Source organism: Pagrus major, chromosome 8, assembly GCF_040436345.1.
Source record: "Pagrus major chromosome 8, Pma_NU_1.0".
Lineage (NCBI taxonomy): Eukaryota > Metazoa > Chordata > Actinopteri > Spariformes > Sparidae > Pagrus > Pagrus major.
In genome coordinates this window covers 13,876,129-13,900,362 of record NC_133222.1, presented here as the reverse complement: position 1 = coordinate 13,900,362, position 24,234 = coordinate 13,876,129, and the positions used below count along the sequence as shown (strand labels likewise).

At 42.2% G+C, this 24,234-nt stretch overlaps 1 protein-coding gene across 1 annotated transcript; it reads right to left on the bottom strand.

Annotated features, from left to right (window-relative positions):
* Positions 1-1,492: 1,492 nt before the first annotated feature.
* Positions 1,493-21,146, bottom strand: alx4b (ALX homeobox 4b). Its single transcript, XM_073472844.1, has 4 exons — positions 20,803-21,146; positions 4,088-4,102; positions 2,751-2,859; positions 1,493-1,813 (listed from the first exon to the last, which is right to left on the bottom strand). Exons 1-4 carry the CDS (start codon positions 21,144-21,146, stop codon positions 1,493-1,495), a joined length of 789 nt encoding a protein of 262 aa, XP_073328945.1.
* Positions 21,147-24,234: the final 3,088 nt, after the last annotated feature.

The window sequence follows — 24,234 nt, the reverse complement described above, 5'->3', positions numbered from 1 at the left end:
TATGTTACAATGATTAACCAACTATGAGGAGCTGAAAACAGACTCTCTTGCCATCATCCTCACAGGGGAAAGAAAACGGATATGTAGCCCAGCGGGCGTCATAGAGAGATCAGCCAAAAGACTAATGAAGCCTGTCTCTGGCCTGAGCCTGCAGCCCGGCTCTGGTGACGAGCTTATTCCGGCGGGGTAACACAGAGAGACACTCCTGCAATCACTGGACACACTCACCACATTCCTGCAGTCCAGCTCTAATGTCACCACATTACCTAAACATTACAGCACGCTCCTCAGGAAGATGGGGGCCACTGATTTGGCCTGCAGTCTTTGGCATGTGACGGATTCTGTGCGCAGGCTATGAATCCAGTCTCTGCTGAGCCTAACGGTGAATTGATTATTACAGTCTGTGTGTGCAGTATGTCCTCACCATGTAGGCCGTGATGTACGATGGTGTTCACAGGGCAGCCCGGCTCACTCTGATGCTAATTAAGTGTGTCTATTTCTGTTTGTTTGCTGATTGAAGCTGACGTGGCTAGTTGGTGTTGAAGGCTGCTGCTGTGCGTTGCTGCGCCTTGTCTGCCCGTGGAGACGGTGTTTCCTGTAACCTGAGGCCCGAGCCTTGCAGGGGAACCTGTGGAGGCAGCCCTGGGAGAGGAAATGACACGTTGGTTTGAAACTGCTGCCAGTCCGATGCCTGCTCTCCTCCCAGACTAAATTGGCAAAGGCCATGTCTGCTCTCGCTCAGTTAGACTCTGTTCACGTATTGCATTCGACCTCTATCCTTCTTTGCAGGGACATAAACTACCCGCCGCAGGCCTAAATAATATTAATGTTCTCGCTTCTTAACCAATTATTGTTTGCATCAGCAAGTGACAAAAAAGAAACTCTCAGCACTTGGTCTTGCTGTCATTGAGTGGCCTTGTTTTTAAATGGCTTTTAAATGCAAATACTGAATGTTTAGATATGTACTTGAACTCATTTACACAACAAAATGAGTGGGGCAGGATGGGTGATATAAAAAATAAGCTAAAAGAATTAAATAATGTTTATCAAGCTTAATTCTGTAAGTTAAAATACTGAATGATATGGCTGGATTTGGCACTGAACTCCCGTTTTGTAAACCATATTTATTATATTGTTTATTTAAGTGAAACTTCACTATCATGAATGATACCCAGTTTATTAGGGAATAAACCCCATATTTCAATGAGACCTGAGAGATCATGAATCAAGACTGAACACAACGTCTAAGTAACATCTTTTAAGTCACACCTCTGTATTTCTCTCACTTTCAGCATCTGCTGATTGTCACAGTCACAGTTGTTATCTCGGTTGCGTTGGCTGCTGAAATGGCCTCTGTTATCTTCAGAGTCTCCCCCTGTTCATTTGACCTGTGTTATCATTAGTGCTCTCAGAAAAAACTCCCTCCTCCCCCACAGCACTCGCTGATGGCTGCTCTCGAGAAGAGGGGGCAGGGTGGAACTGGGCTGGGGCATCATGTAGCCCAAGAGATGGCTGCACTGTGTTCCTTGGCCTTCATGCGCAGCGCAGCTATGCTGGAGGACTTGCGGTCTGGATCAGCATTGAGATCATAGCCATTGATTCCACCGCCCATCCCAGGACCTCCAAAAAGGCTGCCCATATGTGTCTGTCCCATGTGGCTGCTTCCTGGACTGGGCACGCCCAGGAAGTCAGTGACGCCTCCTGGACCGTGAGGGTGAGGCGGCATGCAGGAAGGGACGGAGTCACAAGGCACAACGCAACCCGGCACTGGAGATGCTCCACTGCTGCTCCCAATCCACGTGGGGTTCTGGATCTGGACAAGAAGAGCAGGAATTATCAGTTAAAGTGGCCAGAAAAGTTTTTTTTTTCTATTTTAATGTGTTAAATGACAGCGTGAAAACAATGTGACAATGTTCACTTGTGGTTTTCATTCAAATCATCAGCTCCCCTCACGTTTACGGCACCTTATAAACAGTTTCAGCTCACTGTTTTGCTGTCTGGCCTGCAACTGTTTTGGTTCATTCTCATTGCACTCAATGAGAATGAACAGCATGGTTTATACATATTTTATGCCTTGTGGCTAAATTAGCGAGAATGGTGTAAAAAACGTTGCTTTATCATAACAACAGGTTGTATATCTGCAGTCCGCTTTCCCTTTTTCAATGACGAATGCAGACTACCGCTACCTGGTGGTCTGAAGACGTATTTTCTCTCACATGGGCGCAGATGTACTGTATGAGTTTGTTGGTTGTAGTGTTTCTAGGTGAATCTGGGCCCTAAGATTAGACCTGCCAGTTGTTTACAGACTGAAATAGAAATTCTAATATAAATCACTGTTAATGCTGTTTTATTTTTTCGTAGGGTAAAAAAATCTTTAAATCTTAAAATATGTCAGATCTTAAAACTTGGAGGTAGTCATTCAATTAAGGGAACTTGAGATTCGGGAACCTTTTTGTATCTTAACAGTACAATAGGTGTTTGATTTTGGCACATCATGGCCAACATAAAAATGTGGACCCCCTGATTTTCCAGCAAAGGAGTTGGTAGAGCCCAAAAATTTAGCTAAAAGAGAATGAATATTGGACTTATTCACCAGGTGGTCAGACACAGAAGAGCACATAAATGATACTGTTGCTCCGTATCTGCTGGATTTTTAACAAAGTCAACATATCAACTTCAAAGGAGATGATATGTTAACTTGTCTTCACAACATGTTCCTGCTGCTTCCTGCTGCTACTTATTCTCTTTACCTGTGCATAGTTCTCAGGCCGAGTCAGTAGAGGCAGCTCGTATGCAGTAGAGAAGTGTGTCCGGACCTGCTGCATCTGGCCAAAACGCTCCCTCTTCCTCCACTTGGCTCTGCGATTCTGGAACCATACCTGAAAAGAAAACAATCCATCAGTGAAACACCTCAAAAAACAGACCAGCCGCTACCAAACAAAACTTTAATATAATGTAGAGCACATATCTCACATCACGTGCAAACCAAAGCACTGTTTTGCAGAGGCCGAGGCCGTCCGCTCTGCTGAAGAAACTGAACCACATAAAATGAAGATAGTGAAGCGAATAAATTCTGCAGCACATGAAAGTGCGGGCCCAGGTTTTAAGACTTGACGTGTCTTTAAAGTGCCGTCCACACGGAGCTATTGATGTGAAAATGGTGAGTCTCCCCTGGTGCTGCACCTTTCAGCTCCTCCCTTTGATACACAGGCGTCTGCCTCCCTTCAGGCTGCCAGCGTCGACAGATCCACATCTGGGCCTGTAGCCATTCATAAATCACTCTGAGAGAGGTGTGCTCTCCCCCACATGTCAGCGCAGTAGGATACAGTGGGGAATCCCTCTGTACAATCCACGAAGCAAGAGTTCAACTTTTGACTAAGAACATGCTTCTCTTTGTCCTTTATTTAGTATTGTATGCGAAGCAGGTTCTTCTGGGTAATTTCTCCTTGTGGGATTGATAGACATGCTGCTTTGCAGAAAAGCTGGACTTTCAGTACCTGCTGACAGACCAAGTGCAGGCTACTTAGCCCACGTCTAGCTTTGGAAGGCATTGGAGGAAAGTGGGACTGAAGGGTAAGAGACTGGTATGAAGAAAGAGCGTAAAGAGTAAAACATGTAGCCTGAGAAAACATTACTAAAATATTCTACTGAAGTATTGGTGTTAATCTTCAATGCTGCATACAGTCTTCTACTCTGTACACATGATATCTATTGTCTGTCCTGGAAGAAGGATTCCTCTTCTGTTGCTCTTTTGGGGAGTCTTTCTTTCATCCAAATCAAGAGTCTAAGCTTCGTATAAACGTTTGTATGTTGTACAGATCGTGCGTCCTCTTGAGGCAAATTTGCTCTTTGCCAAAATTGACTTGGCTTCACTTGTGTAGACAAAAAAGAGCAGCAATGACATTGTTGGCCTTAAGAAACAGACTGGATGTTGATTGCAGACAAGCTAATATGCATTCCTTGGCAAGAGCCATTTCTTGTGTTTCAGTAATGCTTTAAGTGATACATTGCTTTATAATTGGTTAAGTTTTCAACCATGTTCTCATCCGGGGTCGTCAAACACTGACGCCGCTTTGTCACGTCCCACGGCGTCTCATACAGGCTCACAAGGTCCCCTTTAGTGTATGTTTGCAACACACAAAGTCAAGTCAAGTTTATACAGCACATTTCATATGATAGGCATGGACTCAATGTGCTTACAAAGCCTTCCTACCAGAAATCCTTTGAAATAAATGGTGGTGACGTGAAAGGGAAGTTTGATTAGGTTTAGGCACAAAAACTACTTGATAAGGTTTAACTCAGGACACAAACCCTGGTCTCCCACATTAAGATCTACGTGTGTCCCACCAGTCAACTACAGCAACCAACCCTCTTGGGACTTGGTTGCTTTGTGTACAACATTGGTGGAGCACTAGTTCTGATAATCTCATATTGCATTGATGGGTTTATATAGGGGTTAGTTTAAGCCCAGCACGTCTCATACAGACACTAAAAGGTACCTTCCTCCTTCGGCAAGGGGGTGCTCTAGCAGACTAAGCATTTGCTGTGGGGTTAAGTCAGACTAAATGATAATATCTATAATAATATCTGCTTTAATGAAAATGAATTACTGTAAATCAAATTAAATAGAAGCGATCTGTTGATTTAATCTAGCGAAATAGCAAAAATTAAGACATTACTGATAGTAGTGACAGTTTTACTTTTTTAATCCTCATGACATTAATTTAATGAAATATAAATTAGTGGCAGCAATCTCGTCTATTCCTTACAACTTTCCGTTTTAACTTTTGCACATATTTTTTCTACAAACTTTTCTCACATCGAGAGATTGCGATGTGATGCGAGAGAATGGAGGAGCAAAGGGGGGTACTGGGAGTCTTCACATGTTTATCTGTGTCTATTTGTTGGTTGTCTGAATCTTATCCTCCCAAGAGGGAAAGGGAAACTTCTTCAAAGAGAGAAGAGAGAGCGATCCTGCTTCGACACAGGGGTTTGAACTTGGATTGTGGGTTGATTCCCAGCCCAATCAGCTTGTGGTTTCCAAAGTCCCTGACATGTAATTTCCCCTCAGTCAACCTCCTCAAATCCCCCCTCATGCCTCTCTCTCACCATCCAGTCAACCTAAACACAAGAGAGTTTAGTGACAATCACGAGCAGTGTCGCACAAAGATGGGAATTTTACAAAAGAGTGTGTATTGTTATCCCACACTGAGTTTTTCTCATGGAGCAGGAGTGGATTTTTATCACATGAGATAAGACTGGCTGTAAGAGCCCCAACATGCGCACAAACCTGTTATTTTTCTGACTGGATAAAACAACTAGTATGCTCATTTTCTAAAGAGGAGACCATATATGGCCTCCCGTGGCACATACAGCCGCTGTTTTTGTGAGCTGCTGACGTAAAGAAATGTCGTCTGACTCCAACATTCCTCAGGTCAGCTGGTGAGATTAGAGGACAGCTCACCCCTGCAAAGTGGTAAGCTGATATCTGAGGTTGTGGCTGCAGCCCCAATGTCAAGGTGAGGGGTTGTGCCCCTTTGAATTATATCATATGTTTGGAGGGGGGCTTGGAGTCTATGTTGTGTTCCCCCTGAGGATTTGGGGTCTATTATTATCATTATTATTATTATTATTATTATTAAAAGTTTGTCATGTCTTTCCTTTGGTTCTTCTTTGGTTATGTGAGCTCATAACATCGCAGGTTTCCAAACATTATCCTCAACACAAAAGGCCCTGACTGGACTGATAAACACACATAGTTTATAGAAAGTCAGGACGCACTTTGATTCATCAGAGGTTAACGTAGCCTCTTATGTGTTACCATTACACATGAGCTGCCAGTTGCCTGCGATATATAATTTAGAATGAAGAAAAATGATCATCATCGTATATTGGTAAATGGTTTCTTTCTGATATTTTATAAACAACGTGACAATATTTTGCTTGTGTTTTACTAAACAAATAAGGAGATATTTAATTTCCGGCTGCCCGCATTAGGAAATACAGTAACAACTTCATAAATAGGTAAAAATTTGTTTCATTTTTGTAGCAGATGGAATAGTTTTGCGCTCAGATCTTCAGAGGTCTCTTTTAGGATCTTGGAAATACTTTCAGTTTTTCAAAGATGGCCGTGTATTTACTTCAAGGAAAATTAGGTGATTAGCTCATGTAATGCATGAGAGGCACAACTGGGGCTAAGCTCGGTGTAGGTTAGGTTATTGATGTACGAGTGTTTCAAAACTCCACTATCTTTTTTATATATGTAAGTTTAATCAGTTACCGAGCTGTCATCCTAATTGTGAAGAATCAAGATAACTTTACTCCTCTACTCTTAATCTCTTTGTCGTACTCCCACCTCACTGTTGAAGCTCAGCCTCTTCTCTCCCACTCCAGCCCCTCCCCCCACCACTGCTGAGCCCTCTCTCCGTGTCTCTCTCCTCCCTCCTCCCTTTTAAGTCAGCGAGGGGAAGTGGGGATATTGGAAAGTGAGATGGGAGAATGTTCAAACTGGAGCTTGTTTTCATTTCATGTTTAATTTCCTGACGCCTAAGCCCTTGGCTTTCCGCAGCTAACCCCTCTGACCTTTCGGAGGCGTGCAGACGAGAGCGGTGGACCGAGCGGACACATACACACACACACACACACACACACACACACACACACACACACACACAGGATGCACGCAGAAAACACACAAATTTACATAGCGTGGCGTATACAAAATTCAAAGTCGGTCACTAACAAATGTGTTCTTTTAACTTGAATGCTGTCACACACTTTAACCTTTTATAAACAAGCAAACAATGTCTGAGCACATATATGCCCCTTGTCTTGGTTTCTGGGTGCTGAGTGTGTCATGTTTCACAGAGGGTTCGCTCTATGTAGCTTTGCCTTTGAACGGCAGTAGGAATGAGACCCAAGCCAAATAGTTTGGCAGGGAGATCATTCAGGGAACATTATGAAGTCAGATGTGTCCTTTGCTGCACCGTGTCTCTTATTCCCAAACTTCTAGATCGTTAGAAAGAAAAGCTGGGGGTGTTTTTGCACAAGCAGAATTTCAATTAACACAAAGAATTTGTATTATTTCTCTTAATGATCAACAATGAGCCATCCAATACATGAAGCCCAAAAGGATGATATTTACCGACTGCAAACACTTACCACTCTTGTTTATTTTATCTAGACATCTGCAAGGAAGGTGGCTCAGAGCTCTTGGAGCTTAAAGTGCTTGGCGGTGATACAGTAATTGCTAAAGACGTTGACAGCAAAAGGCAGCTTACAGAGCCATTAAAGAGCTTTATTTATGCTCCAGACCCAGCAGGCAGAGGGAGAGGAAGAGGGAGCGAGGGAGGGCAGAGTGCACAACTCCAAAAGCAGCTTTGAAGTCCAGCCGTCTCACCTCATCTCTGTCATCCGGGACCACGGCGATTGATAGACTGCCTCGGCAGTCACTCACACTCGGCCTCCTCCTCCATAAAAAGTAGGCAGCGTGGTGAAGTTCAAGTCTGAGGTTGAGAGCTAATTGTTTTAAATAAACTAGTGGTAGCAGGAGTCGCAGATTTGATTATGGAAAACTGCAGCCCAGCTTTATGAAGACATTCATCATCAAACTGAGGATGAAACTGTAGGACCTTGACATTGGCATTTTGGCAGAAAACATCTGTACTCTGGGATTTTACTGGCTGTTGTTTTCGGAGATGAAAAGGATTCTCCGATCGCTTGCCAAGCTCCGAGTGCCCCTTGGTATTCAACAATTGGATATCCCTGGACTTTGTCTTGATGGACCTTCAGTTAAAATTGTGGGGTTTAGTCTTGATTGCGTGCATATTTAGGGTCTGATTCTAGACGTTTGGGTCAAACCTCACAGTGACTCAACAGAGTCTGCTGTGTGCCTGTCAGATGAGGAAGTTAATTATATTCATCTGGGGAATAGATGGGTCTGTGTGAACACAACATGAATGTACTTATTTTACTGTACCACCACCACAAGGACCAGGCCAGGTTCTCTGTCCCTGACTATGTCTCGCACTACGCGTGGAAATTGAAACTGGCATCTCAAAGTGTTTTTTATATCCCTCCCAAATTGCTTTGATGACTTTTCTTTTTTTTCCATGTGTTTTCCCTCCCTGCCTCTGGAGTTGTGCAGTGAAGTAGTTTGAACATGGTAGTGCTGGGGAGAAACCCTTGGCCTCTGACCTCTCTGCAGAGCCTGCAGCATGTAAGAGCTAAGAGCAGAGTATTCCCTCAGTCCCACCCATCCCACTCTGATCTAAAACTGGCAGGCAGAAAGAGAGACGGAGAACAATAGACCTCGCTGTCTGCTCTTCCGAACAAATCTTTGTCAACATGCCAGTCTCAGCTCTCCCAGCCCTCTCTGTCTCAGAGTGATTGTTAGCATGCAAACATGGACAACTTCAGCTCACAGAGACTGTCCTCTGAAGAAGGAACGACGGCATCCATCGTTGTACACGTTTAAGTTCAAGTGACAAAGCCCTCTGTAGCTGGCTGCAGTGATTTTGAAGGAGGCAAAGGATGAAGCCAGGTGATGTTGTTATAGATAGACCTGCAACCAACGATTACTTGCCACTTTTTTTTACAATGAACTGATTCATTGCGTAGTCTATAAAATGTTGTAAAAGATGCTCATCACAATTTGCCAAAGCCCAAAGTAATGTCTTTAAATTGTTTCTTCTGTCCAACAGACAGTCCAAAACTCATTCACTATCATAAATGACAAAGAAAAGCGGCAAATGATATTTAAGAAGCTGGAAACCACAAAAAAAAAATAAGTGAAACTATCGGTTGGGAACTGATCGGTTATCAGTTGGGAACAGGTTCTTTCTTTCAATTCATCAGTTAATTGTGTGATCGTTGCAGTTGTAGTTATCATGCTACAAAATGTGTGTTAGGAGGAGGTCGGCGTGGATTGATGGGTCAACTAAATACTACACTTTAAAGGGACAGTTCACTGCAAATCAAAAATACACATTTTTACACCAACCGTATCAGAAGGAAACGTGCACTCGTAGATGAGAGACTAGCTAATTTAGCTAGCTAAAGTTTAAATCTCAGCTGAGGAGGGCGACATTAAGGTTTACATCCCGTGTGTCACGAACCTAAGCTTCTCGAACATGAGTAGATGCACGCTTCCCTCTGTGCAGTGATGCATTTGGTGGGTGAAGTTCGGTAAAAAGAAAATAGCTCATGCATGAAACTGCTCCCAACAAGGCCTGTGGAATATCTTGAGTAACCAGGTCATGATTTCTGGAAAGAGACATTACTGTTGATTGCCATTTACTTCCATTATATTCGAGAGAAGGCAGACATCTCTCTGACAGATATCTCCAATACTTGGCAAGTCACACCCAAAGAATCTCGATGGATAAACAGCACTACACAAAAGAGAAAAAGTATACACTCTTTGGTTTTTGGTTAGGAACTGTCCCTTTAACACGGGAGACCGCTGTCTGTTTCCTGTTTCCAAGTTGTTTGTGCCCAAATCTAACCGAATCATAACCATAGCGTTCTTGCATCATAAAACGTTCAACAGTTACTTCTAACAGTTTGGGACAAATCTCATCATCCTGCCGATCAGGAAACATTGTTCATTCTAGAGGCGATGGATAGATGATATATTTTGCTGTTCATTTTGAGGACTGGTTGGCTCATATCAATGCAGAAAGAAGTTCTTCACATGAAATCTGGTAATATTCCCCTGTCCTCACCTGCACACGAGCCTCCGTCAGGTCTGTCCTCAGTGCCAGCTGCTCGCGGGCATAAACATCTGGGTAGTGTGTCTTCTGGAAAACCTTCTCCAGCTCCTCCAGCTGGTAGCTGGTGAACGTGGTGCGATTGCGTCTCTTCTTGCCCTTGTTGCTCTCAGCCTCACTTTTGTCCAGAGGGCTGGAGAGATCCGAGCCCGGCCGCTCGCTCGGCCCCTTCTCGCCGGGTGCCTTTAGGTTCAGGTAGCTGCCTTCCATCCCAGCAGGGTCAACACTCTGGGGCAAGTCAGACTCTGTCAGGCCACTGTTGTCTTTTCCTGTAAGTGTGAGATAAAGAAAAAGGCAGAAAGAAGTGTGGACAGTTTTGATTAATGGTACTCTGTTCTTTTAAATTGGCACCTCATCAGTTTTACACAGTTAATGTTTCTGCAAACCACATATATGATCAAATTTGTACGTGTCATAGTCTATGTACCATATTGAAATGTACCATATTACCTTCACATTACATGTTTATTACCTGACGGTGGTGGGGTGATAGGTGACAAGGCTGCCAAGCCAGCGACTGCAGTTTGAAATTTTCTCCAATTCAACATTTGTAAGTGTCATACCACTGGATATTTTCAAGATGACCTCGGAACAATTTCCAGCTGTGCTTGTGGTAACCAAAACTGGTATTTTAAGCCAAAACACGATGTTTTCCTAACCCTAACAAAGTGGTTACTGTGCCCTAACCTAACCAGAGCATCAGCATTGCATTGTGACAAGAGAAGTGTAGAGTTTGGTCTTATCTGTGGTTTTGCAGAAACATACATTGCCAACATTTATTCGGGCGATTGGGTTGGAAAAAAATGTCTCGGCCTAAACTTAAGACTTTAAATGTCTAACAGAGAGCTTGAATTACAAACTGAAGTTGTGGGGTTTGCAAGAAAAATGCTACCCATTTGCATTTTGGGTGCTTTTGGAGCTTGACCCTTGCTATAAAATAAAGCCATCACATCTTAGCCTCTGGTGCATCATTTTTGACCTGATTTTTTTTTTTTTTAAATATGTCTCTTGTGCCCTCTCCAACAACTACAACCCTAAACCCCTGGATGGCCCCAAACGTCTGTGATGTGGATTGACAGTGCTGCTCAAAAAACCTCAAAAAGCATACTGTAGATTTTAAAGTTTGGATCTTACGCTGTGGTTCTAATAAAATACATTTCAGCGATTTTGGTTTTGATTACAGTGTGCCGCTCTTAAGATTGTTCAAATGAAGCATGAAAAATGAAAGAAAGCTTCGCAATTGACTCAAATGTGGCTTTACATTTAATACAAATCATATTCTGACTGCAATAATATTATTTTCAAACAAGCTATTACAACCAACTTTCTGACCATTTTTAGAGCTGAAAAAAAGAACGGCACATGTTGTCAATAACCATCCTATAATTATTGTTACTACTCTATAATTGGAATATTCAGCAGAGCAATGCTTTATTTGAAATGTGGCTGAATCGAACCATGGTACCAGCGAGTGCGTCTGCTCATCGTCACATTATGACATCCACGCGAAATGACGTTTACTTTAAGCTTACATCACCTCTGTAATGTTTTATTTTGAAGGTTCAAAGGCCGTGTCTGTCTGTGAGCAGCAAGTCTAAAAGGTGCAGAGAAGAAACGTCGTTCTCTGTTTGACAGACATGTCACTACACATCGACGTGACCTGCGACACAACCCTCCAAGCCCTCTCCCTCACATCTCTCAATCACGCCACCCGAAACCCGAGCCACGCGAAATCCCGCTCCGTCTCGAGGTGTGTATGGCGGGCCTTGTGTACGGGGGGCGGCCACGCTCACCCCCGCTGCCTTGCCCCTCAGACGTAAACAACATTGTGTTTGTCACCTTCAATTTCGAGAGCGTCCATTTTGTGACAGACCTCGCTCTGTTCCTGTCAGCGCTTGTGAGCTTTTTTGTTTCCTTTTAGGAGATGAAGAAAGCTGTCCCTTCTCCTTCAATAAACAAACAGCTGTGTGAATAAATAAGCTGAAGGGCTCTGGTTGCGGGCCAGTGAGAACAGTGCGTTCTGTCAGCGTTTCTGTTTGCCTTTCCTGCAAATGGGCACGGTCTCGACTGTATTGGTCCCAAACCAGCTCATAATGGTCTCCTCCACAAGAACACACTTGTGACTCTTGTGCTACACCCAGCATGGCTTTAGTCTAACAGCATTTGTCTTTAAGTTACATCAAGTTTAGGATGATTAGCTTAATAGTTATGTGCTTATTTGTGTGCATTTTACTCTGTCACTTTGCGTTTTTGTCACGGGTCGTGTCAGTAATGGCCTCCTGTCAGTCTCGCACACACTGAGCAATGAGGGAAAGAGAGCTGACACCTTGTGGCACTGCTTACTCCCCGAGCCAAGTGTTTTAGTGGTTAGTGAGATGACTGAATAGTTTTAGAGTGATGAAGCTAGGCGGCGGCTGTCTGCAACATGCATGTTTGTTTTCATGGATTAGTACGCCTTTGGCTAGTGTGTCTCGCAGTGAGATTGTCAATAGTCATCCTCTCGATGCTGCGGCAGCCCTCCTCTGCTCTCTGGCTCAGATTTGCCCCGACAGAGACACTAATGGAACAACACAGCTCGCCCAGCTGGAGTTCATGACCTCATATCGCTGTGGCCCACCTGTCAGACCCTCTTACAGTCTCCACGCAGGCAGATGTTCTGACATCACCAGCCCTGGCGCTGGCCTCTAATGCTAAAGCACTGTGCAATATTTTCATTCTACCCCTGGGCAGGAGCATGGCTGCAATGTGAAGAAGTAAGACAGGTCAACTCCAGGTTCCTGCTTGGCATTTGCATCTGTGGGAGAAAATGCCCCTGAGCAAGGCACATATCCTGTATGGCAAAGGGTACAGCTGGGTGGACGGGTGAGGGGATGGGTAGTGGGTGGAAATGTTTAAAGTTCTCAGTCCTGTACGCCCGATATGAACAGTATTTACACTCAACTCCACAATTATTAGAACCACATTAGAGACAGAATAAAATTAAATTTGGTAGAAATACGCTCATTTGCTTTCTTCCAGAGTGTAAGATGGGAAGATGGCAAGTCTGGCGACAAATATGAAGCTACCTTGATCAGTCAGTTAGCTTAGCTTAGCACAATGACTGGAAACGGGGGGAACCTGCTAGCCTGGTCCTGTTCAACGCATTCTGTTAAATTTGTTTAATCTGAACAAAAAACAAAGTGTAAAATATGACAATTCGCAATTTCATAGAGGGTTATGTGACTGTTTCTTGACCAGTGTTGGGCAATTATTACTCAGGCAGAGTAATAAGTTACTTCTTACTTAATAGTCTGTTTGCGACGGAAGACAATGTTCTCGTTGTCATATTCGAGCGAGACAAACTCAAAGTAATAACAATATTTCCAACTGTTGAAAGTAAACCTATCTCCCTTGTCTTCCATCCATCATTCTGCTTTTTGGCTGGTAGGCGACATGACCTGCGATTTAGAAATTGTAATCCCTTACACCACACGTTACTGGGGAAAGTAATTATAATACAGGTTACTGAGTAACGTGTTACTGCCTAATACCTGTTCTTGACCAGACCAGCAAGTTATTGCGACACATTTATTAGGGAGATTTAAAGTTGCTGTTTGAAGTATTTTGTTACCTCTTGACAGAGCTTGGCTAGCCGTTTCCCCGTTTACAATCTCTTTGCTAAACTAAGCTAACCAGCTTGTGGCGAACTATTCCTTCATGTTTCTCAGCCCGATACAGACTTTTAACAGCACAGTTAACACGAGAATCTGCTCTAATCAACATCTTTCTCTGCGTACAACTCCAAACTCGTCTCTTTTCTCTGTCACGCTAACCTCACAGGCTCCTTTGCCACAAACATCTTCCAGTATTCCCGCATGCTGAGCTGTCTTTTCTGCACGCTGTTCTGAGAACACAGCCATCACACACTGCTTTCTTTTGGGAGCCAAGATTCCACTGCACTGACTCCAGTTTTCTTTTTTTTCTTTTTTTTTGGCATTCAGAGGAATGTGTTTTTGACTGTTGTTCTCAGCATTCATCAACGTATATATATAAATGCACGGAATATCAGCGGCTGATCCTGCAATTTGCCAGAACTTACTCTGTGACAAGCTGCAGACCCCTTCAGTTAGCCGAGGTCAGATGTTTACTAGGGTCAGCAATTTAATCACCGCTGAAAACAGAGAGAAAACATCAAAGTGTAATTTAACTGGTTGTAAAGCAACAGGGCACCCTCTCAGTTTTTATGGAAAGGGACGGGGAGGGTCAAGTGAAGCCAAATAAAAGAAACACTATAAATTAGTAACCTGGGGAAGGGTTAATGACCAAACACTAAATAGGGAAGGGAATGCTTTTAAACAGAGTGCTCTAAAATGTTCTCTCAAAACACTCAAAGCTGACAGCAGCTTGCCACAATGGCTCTCCACTTATCACACCTTATATGGACCAAATAAAGTCAAATATTCCATTGGCTTTGGTGGCTATTAATTTTACGTTCATTGCTGGTTTGCAGACATGCTTGGGGCTAGATAATTTTCCCCGCAGCACAGTCTTAAGACCTGATGTTGACTGTTGTTTCCTCAGCGAAAGGGAGGCTCCCAGATGTTCCTGAGGAGAGATCTATGCCAGCGGCTCATGCAGGAATGCAGATTCCCTGGGAAACCAAAAAGTCTCTCTGTTCAGCCTCAGCTCCTGATAGATTGACACGATCATGACCTCACTACTGTCAGGATACCTCAGGCCGTGGCTGTCACTGTCTCATATCAAAGAGCACAAAAATAGTTCTGGGTTTTTATGGTTTTTTGGTGGGCGGAGTAGTTAATGGTGGAGGAAGTACAAAAGATATCTTCCAAAAAAAGAAAATATTTTGAGTTGAGTTTTTAAGTAACTGCAGTGAAATGCATTGAAATAAAAGTACATGTTGTCAAAGAAACCTCTCAAGGTCAAGCTCAAGGAAAATTGTTTCGTTAATCTTTTTTAATGCAGTGATTAGCTGCATTTCCAGCCAAAGTACCCAGAACTTTTAGTCCCTGGAACTACTTTTCAACGTAATAAACGGTTCCTTCTGCCCGCTGTTTCCAAGAGAGTCTACAGACCCACAGAGATTAGGCAAATTAGTCCACTAACGTATAAAAAAACCTGCTGTTTTTGCATGGCATATATTTGTGCGCGACTATACGGCAACAAACGTACATCGAACAACGAGATCCAGCCGTCATTTGCTTTCTTCTGTGACTCCATGTTGTCGTGTCGAAGCCAATGAACAAAAAACAAACTGCTTTGTCGCAGCAGATTACTAAAAATGGTGGCTGATATAAAATGCTGCGAGTACTCGACCAGTCAGAAATGTTCAGCGCTGCAAGCCCCACCCCTAAAGTTCTTGACTTTTGGAAAGTACTACCCCCTGAGCAAGCACTTTTGGGGGGCTAAAAAAAAATGTCCCCAGTACTAAATTTATAGTGGTGAAAGTTTCTCCAACGCTTCCTCGTCTCTGAGGAAAATTCCTGCGGTGTAAATGCGACTATTGTGTTTTTTATCATCTGTGCTGCAAGTTTGAGTCTGGTGATAAACACAACGAAAAGAGGAGCATCAGATGAAAAGAAATTTAAATTACAAGGAATTGGAATTACGCATGACTATAAAATGATGTAATCAATCATCATTTAATGGTCCAGAAAACCATTCCACGATCACATTTATGCTGTCATCACATCTTGACAAAGTATTTTTGCCTCATTGTAATCATAGAGGAGCATAAAGAAAGTTTGTGGCCCAGGCAGCGCCACTCAGTGATGATTTGGATTTCTTCCCTGCCTCGCTTTTATTAAAAAAATACATCAAATCAGCAAAATGAGCTGTGTGTCTCTGCTGGAAGGAAGCTGAGAAAGAACTATTGTTAATCATGGACCTGAAAGTGATCGTCATACTTCTGCTTTGCCCAGTAGTTTCCATCATTAGTCGGTCGTAGTTGGCTTTCTTGAGGTTATATTTTGTGGCTTTTCAGGCAATTACCTTATATCCCTTTTATGACCATAGTACTCGTGGCCAAATGTTGAGAAGCCAATAGTTCATTGATAAGAATCGAGGCGGTTCAGGTGAAGACGGATCAAAATGTGCACCAGCTGCTTAAAGTTTCCAAATCATTTCTTTAATCCGGCAGACCATGCAGGTCTCGGGTAGGAGAGTAACCTTCCCCCGACACGAGAGGTGACAGAAAGTAAAGGCCAAATCATCCTGCATGATGCAGATATGAGCAGAAAAACAGAACTTTGAGTAGTGAGAGAGGAGGTTTTATTCAAGCTCATCTAACACAACACTCTGTCCTCAGAGCTGAATGTCTATAATGTGTCTTTTCAGTCAGTTTCAGGCAGTTTTCTGCTGTTTTTTTACCTCCTGAGTGACACATTTATATAACCCTTTACATTTTAACAAGTCAGTAATTCATCGTCTTAAACCTTCTCATTAAATATTCTAATTTATTCTGTTTCTCACACACACGAGCCGGCACGATCACAGGTGTCACTCTGACATTTGCTTATTGTTAACATCGACACAATGTGTTAGTCATCAGCACATGCATATCCTGTGACATCACTTCCCCGAGCCTTTTCTCATGTACTTAGAGTGCTATATTTTGACAGGATGCCTTTTAAAACGCTGCCAGGACTTTTTTTGGGGACCGTGTTTTGGTTTACATACACCCTAGAAAAATGTTTTACATATCACAGGATGCTTCGATATCCTGCTGAAAGGAGGAGGAGATTGTTTGAAAGATTGACAAAGCTGTGTCTTATAATTTGCTCTCAACTGTTATTTTGTGAGAGGACAAAGAGGCACAAACAGCCTGCAGTGAGGAGCAGCGCTCACACAAACACCCCGATGCCATGCCGAACTCAACCACAGGCCTGTAAACACAATGACTTTTACTTTTCAGATCTCGCTTTGGCTCCACTTTCATCCTCTCAGATTTATAGCGAAAGTGTGAAAGTATTTTCGTCATAAGTTTGAGTTTAGAAAACTTTATGGTCTCTCTATCAATCTGTGTCAAGGATAAAAACTGGAAATCAAGATTATGAAGCAAAATCTACAAATATTCAATGCATCTCAGAGCCATGGAGTTCAGTGAAATACATGCATGTAAACAGTCTTTCAAACACGTGTGCGGCATTCCCAGAAACCCTCTCATTTCTCCCGAGTCCCCCAAATCATTACCCAATCTCCATGTCCATTTCTGACTCATTGCTTATTTGAACAAGGTATTGTTGAGACGGGGGTTATGTAAACCTGTCCCACTTTGTCATCTCAGGGACTCTCCGTAGCTTTGGAGATGTGATGTTTGGGGAGTATGAATAATAACTATAGGAGCCAGTAATGCACATCTGCCTTAGATTAATGTGGACCTCTCCTGCAGCGCTGACCTGCATTCCTCAGCACTCGATCAGCTCCGGGGGTTTTATTTCATTCATCGCTGTGCGAGCAGGTAGACGGCTCCATCCCTGTCCTCGCTGTGGGACAGTCTCGCTGATTAACGTGCGCTCAAGGAAACAAACCCGCCAACCTGAGCCACTACTGTGCAGAAGTGTGTTCTTTCAATCTTACAGGTACCACACTGTATTTTTAATGAACGTGACTTAAAACATCCACGTATGATTTGAGGGATTCAACAGCGAAGGCGTGTGTTTTAGAATCGCTTGCAGGCCCCTACATTTTTGAGTATTTTACAAGTTTAATCAGAACTTAGTTGCATTGGAATAAAGTGATTTCAATGAAATCATTTGCCAAAATGTTTGGAAGTATCCTGAATTTTTAGTGTGAAAAACGAGGTGTGAATGTCTTGCAGCCACAATTATTTTTCTCAGTATATTTTAACAGAATTAACACAGTAAACCATCTTCATCTTATCCAGTGTTTCCTTTGTACTTGTTTTGTAGCAGTGGTGGCAGGAGGTGTTCTTGTACTGGTTCCACGTCCATTCCAGATTTGGTTCTGGTGGTGGAGTGTAACCAAGTAAATTTACTCAAGTACTGTCCTTAAGTACACATTTTAGGTGCTTGTACTTTACTTGCACATTTCGATTTTCTGCTACTTTATTATTCCTCTTCACAACATTTTGCAGGCAGATATTGTACTTTTAATCCACTACAATTATTTGATCACTTTAGTTACTAGTTACTTTTCAGATCACCATCTGCATCAGAGCCAAAGTGGCACAGTTTTAAATTAATTTAGTTTATCAGCAGTCGCATGAAAAGAAAACACTGATTCGGATAAACAGAAAAATGCTGAATATCAGATCTAATAATCGGCCAGGTCGATAATGAGTTGACCCCTGGTGTACATTATATACACACATGTAATTAAATGTAAATAAATGTATAATTTACTTTTTACTTGTACTTTCGGTACTTAAGTACATTAACTGCCAGAAATTACTTTTGATACTTAAGTATCAGATACTTAAACATTTTTACTCAAGTGCTGTTTGTATGGGTGACTTTCACTTTTACCACTTTTACCAAAGTAATGTGGTCATTTTGAGTACTTTATACAACACCGAGTGCGATTAGTGGCTGCAGCACAATTATTGTTCATATTTGGTTACTTGATCATGATTAAAGGGTTACATCAATGCGCTCAGCCTTATGCTTGTTTGCATTTTTTGTTTTGTAATCTAGATTCCAATGTTTAATTTCCCATTTTATCTCGCTGTGGTGGTCCAACACTCCTGAATGAATGTAGAGGAAACACTGTGAGCCTTTGCTTTTCTTTTCACAACGTGTCACTTAACATAAATATTAACATATGATGAATTTTAGCATATATCTGCACAGTGTTGGCATAGTTAGTGAGATTTTTTTTCCTCCTCAACACATGTAACGTCCCCAGAATGACACACAATGTTGGGTTACCATGTACACAGTACTACAGCTTTATGTGAAGTTGCCACACAGAAAACTCCCTTTGGATACATACGAGAGGACTTTTGTCATCGTGATGGAGATAAAGCGTCAGCATTGAGCAATATATCTCCCATTGAGGACCACACATAAGAGCACAAGCCTGTTGACGCCTGAGGTTTTGGCAGAACCCCAAAGTATCTTCCCCAGAGCCACGATGCCTTCATCTGGCTGCAACATTTTCAATAATAACATTGCAGAGCTCTCCTCTGGGGAGGCATGTTGCATTTAATGATGGTGTTTTAAACGTTTCTGTCAATGCACTTGCCAAATCAATTCACGTCAGTACAGGAGTGCTTGAATCTGTTTGGAGGCGCTGCTCTCAGACTCCAGAAAAAAAGTGAGTCCAGCTTAAAATAAAGAGTGACTTCAGTTGTTTCTCAGGAAAAAAACAGATCACTTTTGCACTTTATGGATGTGTTTTGGCAAAGTGGTGCTGGCTACTGCGCAGAAAAATGTGTTATAGTGCAGGACTAGATGTAATTGGTCCCTCTGAGCAGAATCAGAGCAGTTAAATTGTGTTTGTTACACTTAATGCTTAAATGTATTTACATGCGACTGAGCACTAACTGTATTTAGAGGAGCCTGCCAGTGTTAAGCCTCTTTTTCCTGAAGGCACTGAATCTATTTTCCACCTTTAATCGCCTATTAAAATATACATTTAAAGGTTGGATTACTGCATCAGTTTCGATCAACATCAAATTTCAGTCTTGATCATGACGGATGTTTTTTTTTTTCTGTAACATCCGCATCATGATAAACATCTGGAGCTGAAACACCCAGGCGCCGACGAGTCTATACGCTGAATACTCACCAAATTATTGTCTTTAAATCAGTTTTTAATCTATATTTTACAAATATCATATGCATATATTATGTTAAGTTACTTTTACCTGAAATTGATTCTTGTTTAGTGCTTCGGCTCTTTCTTGTGGGCCTGCTGTCATTTCTTCTGCTCAGTAAGACGCTTTTCTCCCTTTATTTCAAACCCTCACGTCTCATAAAAGTGACAGTAAAATGGTTTTTGTTGTCTTTAAAAGGTACAATTGAAGCGCAACGAATTGTCGGAGGAGTCTGTAAAGCTGCAAAGCTTTCGTTAGAAATGTATATTACTTGTCAGGCTGTCTCTCAATATTTAAACTGGCCGCTGACTGAGCCTACGACTGGAGATAATCTAAATAAATGTAGGATTATATAGCTGTTATTTGTCTTTAAAGAATAAAAGCTTCAATAAGCGGCCCACGTGATAGAAATGATCTTTAAAACTGTCCACTGGAAATTAAATTCTTCATTTTGACCCCACTGCGCTTTGGTTTTCTGATTTTCCGTGTGCGCGCATGTCCTGGTGACTTCAGGTTTATATCTGAGTATTAAAATAATTAATGTCGAGCCTGTGTTTGTCAGTGAAGAAGATAATTTCACTGTATGTGGACGAGAACAGGCTGCGTTTGAAGGCCACAGAGATCAGCAGCAGTGATGCTGCGGCGTCACCACGAAACAAAATACAGATTTAGTGAAGAAAAGTGGAAAAACACACGGCCTTCATCCTTTTCCATTTAAATAAAAAAACAAAACAAACGTTGTAAATAACTTAATCACCTCTCAGTCTGAGCACAAACCTCTTATGAGGGAATTAAGTTGCCCTAATGCGACAATTACAGCTCATTTTGTCGGCTTAAGAGGCAGGAAATCCTGCTCTGTCTGAAATACGATATATTTAAAATTCATTCAAGGTTTCTTTTTGTCAGTTCTTCTTATTCTACGCGCATTTTATCTGAATTTTCTAAAGTTTAGAGAGTTTTAAGGCGTGCGTATTAAGTACTCTCCTCCTCATGATGCAGGCAAAGCTGTAATTTCATATTTTGGTTCTCGTCATGGCGCACAGTTTAAGTTTAATTGGAAACTACACTGATGCATTAAATAAATGGATGTCTGATGGTAGTCCCGGTGTGTTTTGACCCCTCTGCGCCTCTCTGCTCCTCGCTCACACATTCCTGTATTACACACAGCTACATATTTCCATTATTGCTTGCAAATGTCCCCTCTTGTCATGCGTTTCCGTTCAACTCGAGGCCGATGTGTTCCTCTCTCATGCGCACTCACCGTAGCAGGGGATGAGCGTCCCGTTGAGCCCGCTGTCCGGGTGCAGCTTGCTGCCCTCGGGCGGAGTCTTGCAGGTCGGCCGCTGCATGAAGAGCTGGTATTTGTTGAAGGTGCTCTCCTCAGCGCCATCCAATGACTGGCACTCCGGCTGGAAGGGACTCCGGGACTTCTCTCCGTAAGGCTGCCCTTTCCCCGGAATGAACGTGGGGCTGTATTTGGTTTCAGTGGTCGGGAAAGTCCTGAACGGGTTCGCCTGGTGATCCCTACCTTGCGCAGTGGACGTGCTATAATATGAATCCATCGATGTCATATCGCAGTATGAGACGCACGCTGCGTTCATACCTAAAAAGTTATATTAAAAAAATCCACACGACTCTTCTTTCCCTCCCCTTCTCTAGACAGCAGATATTCTCCCCAAACTCTCATGCACTGACAGACTCACGCTGACGCACGCACACTCTCACACTGCCGCATCTGGGACTGCTTAAAAAATGAATCAGATGTTTTCCAGAGACTGCAGACTGAACAAATGCTAAAAGCCCCCTGAAGGTTTGTCGGGGTAAAGAGAAATGCCTTGCTCAAGCTGATGCCGCCTCAGTAGCCTACAGTGTATCTGACACACACACTCTCTCAAACACACACACGCATGCACGCACGCACACACACTAAGACCTTCGGGCTCCACACGCTCGTGAAGTATAGGCCCACACCGAGCTGCAGCCCGCGTTATTATGCAGCCAGTAGAAATGGGAGGTCAAGCTCAGAAGGGGGGAAGAAGCCTTTTTGGTAAACACGCGGGAGACGCAACACATGACATTAATATGATTAGAGGATGGAGAGGCTCGAGACCCTCTGACTTTTATTTTTATATCAAACTTTAAAAAAGCGCTGTTTCCATCTCCGTCAGGGGCGTTTGTGGAAAATCAGATTAGTGTTTTCTTCGCAGAAAACAACCTCGGAGTGACGTGTGAATGAAAGGATCGAGCACCAGTAACGGTGCTTAAAAGTGAACCGATGTCGAGCTTAAATATTGTATAAATATCTTCTGCGTGTGTGGTTGTTTTATTAAACCAAACACCATTGGCGAGAGAGGAGTCAGCCTCTCATTGTGCACATTACAAGTGGACATATCCTCTTATAATGATGGAGAATCTGTCCTGCTATTTATAAAAAATCGGCTACTCCTTAATATTAAATTAATTATAAAGCATTAAGCCTATGATGCTCGTTGAAATACTTGGCATTTACGCCATAACGACGCCGCGCCAGCAATTAGCCTGCTCCCGGCTATAAAAGTCAGAATAAAGGCGCTTAAAGGCGAAGTTTTTAGGACACAACAGAGGCATTTATGTCCTCTGCTAGTCAAATTAGGCAAATTGTCTCAAATTACGTTCTTATTTCTTCTTTCTCTTGAAGCCATTATCGAGATTTGTAGATAATGGTGACATTGACTAAAAGTAATTAGAAGCTTTTCATGAATATACAACACATTATTCTCACAGTTAGACTGAATAAATAACTGCGAGAATTAAGGATTATTATTATTATTATTATTGTTATTATAATAATAATAATAATTATTATTATTATTATTATTATTATTATTATTATTATTTAAAATTTGCCGTGCTTGAATTTTATTTCTAAAGGGATGAAACGAAATGTTTCCTCAGTGTTGGAGTCGTGAGGCCTGAAGGCAGATTGATTCAGTATGAGCACTCCGCCCTCCTCTCTCTGTCTTATTTTACCACTTAATTGACGCATTAATTATGACACGAGACACAAGTGGTTTTCTTGTCGCTGTTACACAACGTGACGTCTGCAGTCCAGCTCAGTCAGGGGGATAATTATTACATTTTTTCAGAATAAAAGATGAAAATAATTAAAAAACCAAAATTCAGGTGCTCTATTTTCAGCATGTCCAAAAGCAATAATGTTTTAGCGTCTATTAAGTTTCTTGCTGAAATTTGAAAATGTAATCGCTCAGGTTTAAAAAAAAAATATAACAATTAAATACCATTTCACTGTGCACGTTCACCACCGGCACCTCTCTGGCTGTGCAGGTATTCCTTAACGAGACTTTTGACTGTATTCTTCACTGGTCTATTAGTAAATGTCTCCTGTTAGGAGCTGTTTCCAGTGTAACGTAATGAGTTCAACTTTGGCGGCACACGAGCCAAACATTTATGTAGTCATTTTTATTATTATTTTTCGTTTTTGTGTTTTTATGTTGCGGCTTTTAATTTGTGGAGAAGTCGGAGCTATTCTCAGTTTGTTCCGGTTGTGTTGCCTTAATGTGTTCATAAAGAGCTCAGAGCACATGAATCAACAAGAGTCACAAAGCTTTTTTTTTTTAACTTACTTAACTAACAATGAGAAGGCAAGAGAAACATTCAAGCTCTCTATTTGTACATTTTACCCTGTTCTCACAGGATTTAGTTGTTTGCTAGAGCAGCAAAGATGTTTCTTTGATTTACAATAATCTCTCTCAGTGTTGTGAGAGTTATTCAGATTTTCTTCTTTCTTCAGCGTTAAAATGAAAACAGCTTTCGCAATTTGATCAAAAATCTGGTGATGAATAGATGAGCTGGATGATTACGATTATATTATTTGCACTGTTGCACAGCAGCATGTAAACAAAGATAAAGTGGGCGTACACAAGAGGACATTCAGCATCAAATAAAAGAAATAAAAGTGAGTCTAAAGTGTGAATTAGAAAAAAATTCTCTCTCTGGAGGAAAAGCTGATGCACACATTTAAAGATAACAGCGTCACGATAAAGAACCTAAAAATTACAAGTCAGAGTTTGTCACACAGCTAAACAATCAAGAATGACAGACATCTACTCTGAGTGCCGTGTATATGCAGGCCTCCCTTAATATAAACCACTCCACTGCTACAGGCTAAACTCTCAGCTGTCACAGATATACATCAGTCATGCGTGGCATTCTCTCTAAAAGGTTTCCACCAAATGGGCGACTTGTCTGTTTAACTTCCAGCAGGAACCATGTCCAGGTATTCAGGGGACGGGTCTCTCCACTGATGCAGCAGCCCGGAGCCTCTGGGGGGGTTTATGTTGGCACGGGCCTCATGTGTATCAGCAGCAGGGTCCCCGAAAACTCCTCCGGCTATCGGGTTCTTGTGCAAGAGGCGTGGTGGTGCGGGTAATGGGCTGGAGAAAGGGCTCCAGGTTAGGTTCAGTTTGGCTGTGGGAAAGGCCAGGCATGACAGATGGGAAATACGCAGCCTATATGTTGTTTTTATGCTTTATGGGAACATTTTTTTAACGTACAGACATGTTGAAATAGCATTTACATGTAAGGAAACATTCTCAAATGATGACGATTAGAGTCTGTAGTGGTTTGATTTTAATTCACATGTCACTCAGCTGGAACATGTCTGAAACTGGAGCCGGACTTGAACCTGTT